Source organism: Mytilus trossulus, chromosome 8 (genome assembly GCF_036588685.1).
Source record: "Mytilus trossulus isolate FHL-02 chromosome 8, PNRI_Mtr1.1.1.hap1, whole genome shotgun sequence".
NCBI lineage: Eukaryota > Metazoa > Mollusca > Bivalvia > Mytilida > Mytilidae > Mytilus > Mytilus trossulus.
In genome coordinates, this window is record NC_086380.1 from 46,558,198 (window position 1) to 46,567,822 (window position 9,625).

At 31.4% G+C, this 9,625-nt stretch overlaps 1 protein-coding gene across 1 annotated transcript; it reads left to right on the plus strand.

Annotated features, from left to right (window-relative positions):
* Window positions 1-416: 416 nt before the first annotated feature.
* LOC134727715 (uncharacterized) lies at window positions 417-1,179 on the plus strand. The gene is made up of 2 exons (XM_063592099.1): window positions 417-526; window positions 885-1,179. Exons 1-2 carry the CDS (start codon window positions 495-497, stop codon window positions 1,177-1,179), a joined length of 327 nt encoding a protein of 108 aa, XP_063448169.1. The 5' UTR covers window positions 417-494.
* Window positions 1,180-9,625: the final 8,446 nt, after the last annotated feature.

The following is a 9,625-nucleotide window of genomic DNA, read 5'->3' on the forward strand; positions in this document are numbered from 1 at the left end:
CAACTCTACAACAGATGTATCCATTGGATCGCCATCAATGATGGTGATACATGGCTGCGTACATAATGTATATACAACTCGTCTAAACATCAACCCAACAATGTTAGATCTGTAAATTTGCTTTCGCAAATTTTTGGTTCTTCCCTCGCTGGGATTCGAACCATTAGATCTGTAAATTTGCTTTATATATATATTAAAAGAGTAAATATCTAAAAAAAAAATTAAAAAAAGGACTAATAGAAAAAGCGGAAAAAACAATAATACCATCAACAACACATTAAAAAACCACGTAATAGTTATGACATTTAACAAAATGCCAAGTGCGGTTTAATAATATTTTTTGTAAAATAGCAATTTAGATATTAATATCGTTTGGATAATATTGCATTAGGTTAACATCGCTAATTTGTATTTGTTTCAAAATTGTCAACACATTTATAAATTTGCTAGACGTATATTCTAATGTTAAAAAACACTGTGTAAATTCTAGAAAAATGGGTTGCAAACAAAGTCATTATGAGATGAGGTAAATACAAATTTTATGTATAATTCTTTTTATGTTGTCTAATTGTCTTTCATGTCATTTTTGAATCTAGTGAAAAAATACTCTTCTACATTGTAGGAAAATATTTTATCAACAATAATGTATAGAATCCCATTGTATTTCGAATTATGCAAGTCATTAAAATCTGAATGAGTCATTTTGAATACGGGTATCCTTCTCGGATGATAGAACGTTTTAACTAAAACTTGTCATATCAGTAGTAGGTTAGATAGTTAAATAACTTGATGAACTTTATAATTGTTAAGGAAGGAAAATTTGAACTTTTAGAACCTGTTTCACTTTGTCTTATTATATGACTACAAGCCTGATCAATTTTCAGTACATTGCCAATTAAAGTAAGTAAAAAGCAGGCAAGGAGTGCCTATTTCGAAAATGAAGATAGAAAAATGAAAGAAACACCATTAGCATGCGGGCCAGATATGATACGTAAGAAAGAGAGAACAGAAGACACATCGGATATTGATACTCCCCAAAATGAAAGTAAAAGCATCCGAAGAAGTGGTTCCTGTACACCAGATGATGCAACCACGTTTAAGCAATCAGTTGTATCACAGACCCGACACAGCTGGCCAATTTTATCACAGGGATTCGGACAGGTATTTGATATAATGTAATCTCCTTTTATAATTAAACACCTAAATGATTTAGGTTATTTCGTATTGAAAATATTATTACTATTAATTTTTCTTCACCTATTATAGGATTTTATAGGGAAGAAAATAGAATTAGTTTTCATTGTTTTAAATCCCCAATATAGATCATTAATCTTATTTTGACCCAAATGTATGAAAATTAAAACTTCTTTTACATAATGAATTAATCTTAAATGTTCTTTGTTTTTGAAAAACAAACGACGCAACGTTAAAATGTAACACACACAGAAACGAACAATAATATAACAATGGCCATATTCCTGACTTGGTACAAGACATTTTTAAAGGAAAAAATGGTGGGTTGAACCTGGATTTATGGCATGCCAAACCTCGCACTTTAATGGCAATGTTAAATATAACATTGAAATGACAACATAATATTACAGGACTATAATACAAATAAATAGGAGAACGTATTAGACAAAGAAACACATGATAAATAGATAACAACAAGCATCAGGTTTGAAATTCAATACGCCAAAAACGCGCCTCGTCCACACAACATTCACCAGTGACGCCCAGATATAATAGATCGAAAGTGAAAAAAGTACAAAGTTGTACAGCACTGAAGATCAAAGTAAAATTGATTAGTGTGCACATAATTTTGTGATCACCCCTATAGCTTACCTGTACGATTCGTAGTCGTACTCAGTCTCGGAGTCGGGTAGTTATTGTTAATTTCTACTAATCATGTCATACTTTTAGAAAAGCTAAAAAAAGTATCATACCGGAGAACATATGATAAGTTTGATTGCTTCATAGTTGACTGAAAGACAATAAGAATTCGCATACGCAAACAATAAATCTAATAAGCGTTGTAAACTATGAAGTGCCTCTAAGTTCATGTTGGTGACCTGTTTTTTTTAAATTGATAGCAATGATTTACTACTTCACATTAAGCAATCCGACATTGTTTTTCATACTGATTATTAAACATTACATTTTCATGATAAGAAAATTGAATGAAAAAATAACAGAACAAAATGATTTAAATGCTATACAATTTTGGTATAACAAATAACAGTGTGAAAATTAATGCACAAAAAAACAAAGTATATGAGCTATCAAAGATACCAGACTTATAATTTGATACGCCAGGCGCGAGTTTCGTCTACGGTAAGATCAAAATAGTTAGAAAACTAAACAAGTATGAAATTGAGTTATGAGTAAACAATCACACAACTATTAGAATTGAGAATTACCATCAGCATAACCTGTTTTCAGGCCGTCCATGAAAATTTAAGCTTGAAATAACATAATGATTGTATACGTATGATAATCTCATCTAGATATTACTACCATAATGATGAAGATGATGATTGTAAATTTTACTATTAGCTATGAATCAATGTTCATGGTCTTTTAGGAGCCATTTCAAATCGGTTCAGATGTTCTTGCGTACTATAGAGAGGACAAAGCATGGTATCCAGCTAAAATTTTGGCAAAGAAACCTATAGGTATTGTTATGAATCTTGCTGCTCCTTTTATCAATATTCTGGTAGTTATAAATATGAATAAATAAGTATTAATTAGTAATTTTTAGTAATTTTATGTTTTATAATTTTTCATTATTTATATATACGCCAACTATTTCATCTCATGTTAATCTAGGTTTCAATTTTATTGTGCTAATCACATTTTTGTGTTAACAAATAAGACAAATTATTATTAAAGCAAAAAAAAAATCGTAATAGGAGATAACTCTGCATGAGCATTTTGTTATCTAAATCGAACGGTATTGCATTTTATTTCCTTTATTATGTATCAAATTAACAAGTAAGGTGATCCCATTTTCTTTATCTTTTTAATATTTTATAAGAACAGTCGTTCCTTGTTGATTTCGAATTTTTATTATATTGTTTTGATTCAAGTGATCCTTATCCTTGTAATATGTGAAGGTAGTCAGAATCGACAAGTTTTTACCTAAGGTTTCCTGTGCGATCATATAAATTTTCTGTGAACCTATATTCTCTGAGACAAGTGTAAATCTGAAGTGGATTTTAATAAAACCTGCACAAGTTTACTATTATTAGAGCCCATCTCTTCGTGCATCACTTCAATATTTGAAATATGTACCCTTTATCCCATGATTCCTTGTTGCAAACTTTAAGCTGCATGATTTTTATTATTACATGCACTATTAAAATTCATATAATACACTTGAAATGGGCTAAAATATTCTTATTAAAATATAATAATACTAAGTAAATTCTTTATTTATAGAGGATTACTCCATGCAACGACAGTGTTTAATTCTCAAATTATCTTAACTAAACATGCATTCTGTCCTCAATTACCATAGAATGATTGCCTATTGTTATCTATAGTCCGTTTTTATGTATTTTGGCGTTTGTCTTTGTTGCAGTTCAATGTGTCTGTTGTTCCGTTGTTTTCCTCTTTAACTGGTAATTGACGTGTTTCTCTCGGTTTTAGTTTTTTACCAGGATTTGTTTTTGCTTCATCGAAATATGAATATTGAGCAGTAGTATACAATTGTTGCCTTTAACAACACAATGATTACAAATGAGTTATCATGGCATGAGAAACTGGGGTCACACAAACCATTAAACTTGACACATTTTCATGTCTTTCGTACACAACCTGTTGTGCATGTACACTTTTTTTGTCATCTCTAACTGAGTGTAAATACGCTTCTTCTCTAACACTTTACTCGACAATGGTATGTGTATCTTGCAAAGCCAACTATTGATGAAAACGTGAATAAATTCCTAGACACAGAACCATTTATAATTCCATCTTTTGAGCAGATTTTACATTGGTCATTTGTCTGTTCATATTCCAAAACTACACAGACAAGATTTCCTTGATCACCACTTCTTCTATCAGTACTAGGAAGGGTAAAAATTTCGCTATTCATGACATAAACAGGTCGCAAATTTGCATTACATTACCGTTGAAGCCTTCTGAAAGGATACACATGTCGCAACACAACTGTTTTGCTGAAATGATTTTATACAGAACATGTGATGACAAATGAAACATTAAATGCAAATTATCTATACATATTTCGGATGAATGATATCCTTCCTCTATGTGATTATGATGTTAAATCCTAAATAAATAGCAGTGTGATAATAAAAACAAATCCTTTTGACTAATGGAACATGGCTGCGTACTTTAATATCCCAAATGAATAGAATAGAATTTAAACTGGTATGATTTAACAAAAAAAATAAGTTGGCAAAGGTAAAGTAACAGACTCTGAGTAGATATGTAATATAAACCAAATGTAAAGCGCGGTGCGAATTAAAAGTACACCTATTCATTGATCCTATCTGGTGCCAAAGTATTTTAATTTTTTTACCCAAAATGTTTCCCAAGTGAGTCTATCCTACCTATAACAAGCAGTGTGGGGTCTTTTATTGTATTGATCAGTCGATTGAGATATGCCTTGGTAGGACCAGTGAATATCAAATGTCGACTGAGAGGAAGCTCTGGGTTGCATTCATATTCGCTACGATGGTCGTTCATTTCTTTGTTAAATGGTTGTTTTGACTCGCCAACATACTGTTTAACACATTTCTGTTTTCGTTTGTGACCCGGATTTGTTTTTTTTCTATCGATTTATGAAGTTTCAACATCGTTATACTACTGTTGCCTTTATTTACAATGTAGATAATACACATCATTTGTAGTATTTCAATTGACATTGCAAAATATGTCATATTCCGTACCAGTGGAATGGCTTTCAAAAGTCTCGGTATTCAATATTTGTTTGCATGTCAAACATCGTTTGTCTCCGCATCTCTTGCAAGAGCCCCCAGACGACATATTTATGAATTATAGCCTGAAATAGCAACAATTGATAAAAAAAAATCATATTCTATTCATAAAAGATAAGATTGTTTATTTATATAAGGAAGACACAAACATGGTCTACTTACTATCGAATTCCAATTATGTTATGTATAATATACAGTATATTATTAAGTTAATGACCGGCTGACTTATTTGTCACTTCAGGATATCTAGTACAGTATAAAGATGATCAATTTATACAGACGGTACCAAAAAAGTACATGAAAACAAAGTAAGTCAAATTAAGCTTTTATAACACTGCAAGAAAGTCAAGAGCATACATAGCCTCCTTATAAGTTTTGTATGGAACCATGATTCTTTTGGAAATCATGCTAAACATCTACTAATTTAGAAATATTGATTTAATTAATGTACTAGCAATTTTTATGCTGGAGAATTTGCCTTGCTTTTTATGTCTTTTTTGTGTTTTATGTTGGTTTTTTTTAAATATATTCAAACTACATATATTATTCTCTAACATACCAATAAACAAAATTTCCTATAACAGTTATCTCCCTTTTATATGGGTTGAATATAAGTTGAAATATTGAGCAGAACAAACAATAGTATTTAGTATTCGTTAAAACAGTATCAAAATGCAATTAACCACGTGTCTATCTTTATTTAAACGAAAAGTCTTGCACATTAGTTGTCAATCGATCTGTCTAAAAAGTTGCAGATTTGTTTACTGCTATTTTACAATCCGAGATGGCGGTATACATATATAAATGAAAGTTTCCTTATAACAACAATAAAACGACGAAAATGATATAGAAATAAGAATATGTAAACTTCGGACGGAGTGGGTGTTAATTGTTCCGAATCGGTAAACTTCGAGCTAGGCGAGTGTTAATTTTAGGCATACATGTTGCTAATATTATCACAGGTTGCTATGAGTGGACAGGGCTTGTGAAATGTAACGTTAACAACTGCCGGGTGTCAAATGAAATGGATACATAATATTAGAAAATTGCATAAAAAATAATAAAATGTTTTATGTTTTTTAATAAAAAAAATTATATATTTTTTCGGGTAAAATGACTGTTGGACTGATAGTTTTAGATAGTAAGCACCGTTCCCACGGACGTGTACTCCAAGTAGACTAAGTCTATATAAAACACTGTATTATTAAGTTAACTGTGTTATTCATACGTGTTTTTGTGCTATCCTGTTGACAATTTGCATAAAGTATCCTTATTCCAATGCTGCTTATTCATAAACAATAATTAGTCCTATTTTAGAAAGGACTTTTTGATCTTTTTGGAAATGATGTTTGTACTGTATTTAGACCCCTCTGCCACGAAATTTATTTTACATGCACACGTATATGAATTGCGGTTTTTATCCAACGCAATTATAGGTTTGAACGGTGTTTTCAAGACTTGTTTATATTTTTCCTTTTGGGCTTGGATTATATTTTCCTTCGGTTTTTTTTATGATCCGTTTATTCTATTTCGACTCTGGAAAAATCAAGAGTCTATCCTCAATTTAGGTAAATTATGTGGCCATCCGAATACCGTTTCGATCCCTAACATCACTGAAGATACATTAATTGTCGAAATCCGGATATGGTGTGCAAATTTTTGCACCTCATGTTTGCAGTTCACGTCTTCTCCGAAAATTTATTGTTTTTGTTTGGTATTAAATTGATAACCCAGATCCATGTTACATATCATTAGCAATTTATTTTGCAATCAATTGCAGTATTTAAGGTTTAAGATTATCAGTTGCTCGACATGTAAGTCAAATACGTTGTGTTAAAATATACTTTAAACTTTTTTTGTCTTTTGGAAAATGTTGTATGTGCTGTATATATTTTTCTTTTTGGGCTTGTATTATATTTTCCTTCGGGTTTTTTTTATGATCCGTTTATTCTATTTCGACTCTTGAAAAATCAAGAGTCTATCCTCAATTTAGGTTAATTATATGTCCATCCGAATACCGTTTCGATTCCTAACATAACTGAAGATACATTAATTGTCGAAATCCGGATATGGTGTACAAATTTCTTCGTCTAATGTTTGCGGTATAAGATTCAGGTTACATCTCGATAACAGTTAATTAGCCAATCGTCAATGGCAGTAGGCAGGTTTAAGAATATCAATTCAACCTGTGTGTCAAATGCGTTCTGTTACATTATATGATTTTCTCTTTTTTTTGGGTCTTTTTGGAAAAGTGCTGTAACTCGTCTACCAAAACGTTTTTTCTACATGCACACGTAAAAAAATTGCGGTTTTTATCCAATGCAATCATAAGTTTGGACGTTGTTTTCAATTAAAACTTGTTTATAAATACATGTATATATAAACAAGTTTAACTATCCTAAATATCAGCAAATCTACAAATTTGCGGATAAATAAATATATCATCGAGTACTTGTTGCTTAAAAGTTATCGAGCGATACTCGAGTATTGCTATGGAATACATCTAAAACACTGAAACAACAAAAATACGAAAATTACATTCTGTTTTTATATGTTCAACTCACGAAAAGACATCTAGATAAGTATCTGGGACAAGGAATTATATACCAAAATAAATACATGTATCTCATTTCCACCAAGTAATAAAAATAATCTAATCAATATACATTAACGAACACCTATTTAAACTAGAGGCTTCACCTGATATGTGTGTTTCCAATTGAAGCATGAAATAATGCAATTATTATACATTTGCTTTAGTTTCAGAGATATAAGCCAAAAACTGAAATTTATCCCTATGTTCTTTTTTTGGCAATGTCGGCCATGTTTGTTGGCAAACTGTTCATCGGACACATAATTGACAAACCCTAATTATAATGGGACAAAGGATAAATTTGTCTCAATTCAGAGGCGAAGGATTACAAAAATTACGAAAATTTGTCAAAAAATGACGTTGATGGCCAATTACTTTATTTCCAGGGGGGCAATAGACATTTTTGGTTGTGTTGACTCATTTGTTGATGTATACTTTGCCGAAAATTATTACTGTTTACAGTTTATCTCTATCCATAATAATATACAGGATAACAAAAAAAAAAATCTAAAAAAAAGTCTTAAAATTTCCAAGACAGAGGTAGCAACCAAACAACGGTTTGTCTAATTCCTCTGAAGTTTCAGGGCAGACAGATATCAAAATTGAACCAGGTGAGCTAAAACTGAAACAATAGTATTTGGTCAGTCAGTAAAAATCATTTAACCTTTACAATTTGAATGAGAAGTTTTCACTATTCTCCGTGGGGACTATAGGTTGCTTCAAAATTATTTAATTTGGAAACATTTTCTTTTCAACTATTATTGGGGACTGTCGGTTTTGCAATTTTGTAAGAAACTATCTTACATACGAAGTATTTGCTTTGACAGTAACGATGTGACGGGATAGCTAAGACATTTGAATATTCGAGTACTCGTCGACTTCCCTAATATTTTTGACATTTTGCTGTACATTTTTCAACTCTAAAATTCAAGAATTATACCAGTATAAATCGCAGAGTTGCTGAGGAGTAATAAGCTTAATGCCTAATTTCACTTATTGCCGCTAATATATTCAGTCAGTTATATTATGATGTTCAAGATTTTGGAAAAAATCAATAGACCAAAACTTTCCTTAACTTTTGAGCTATTTTCACATGCAATTCGAATTATTACAATTATTGAAACTGATGAAGGCTTATAATTCAGCTTTCTATGGCCTATTGTTACCTTTCCTCGTAATATACAGTCACAAATATAATCATTTGTAAATAGTGAAGGTGATGTACGCCTGAAATCACATAATATATTGATAATTACTTCAACTTTTTTGGGGGTGTTTCAACTTAACAGTTGAATTTGAACATTACATCTCGTGCTTGTACATAATATTTCACATGTCAATTTAATTCGACAGTTATAAATGAACAGCACGTTACGTTTGTGCGAATTTTCATAATTTTGCATAAGAAAACAATCCACGTTTGCGTGTCCAGCAAAGTATATTTGTGGCCCTCAATTTGAAAGAGTTTTGACATTTTTAAAACACATGTTTTATTAAAGGTTTGAATTTATTTGGTCATTTAAGACGCTCAAATTCAACCGGGCTGAAGTACGTTCACTATTCACTTTTCAAAATTCATGAATAGTGAACTGTGTTTTTTGCACTGTTCACTATTCAAGTTTGTGAAATTGAATACATTTAGTATCAACTTGTGTATGTAAAAATGAGAGAAAAAAACCAGATATGGTATGCTTGCCAATGAGACAACTCTCTACTAGAGACCAAATGGCACAGACATTTAAAACAGCTACTCACCGTACGGCCTTCAACAACAATGCACAAAGTCCCTACCGCACAGTCAGCTATGAAAGACCCCGAAATGACAATGTAAAACAATTCAAACGAGAAAACTAACGGCATTATCATTTTATCAAAAGAATGAACAAGAAACAAGTATGTAACACACCAAGAAACGACATTCACTTGGGACAGGCTACACAGGGAATGTGGCGGAGTAAAACATGTTAGCGGATCCAAACCCTCCCCTAACCTAGGATAGTGTTATAACAGTACACCATAAGAACCAACTATAATAAAAGTACTGAATTACTGAACATCGGTCACAAGCACC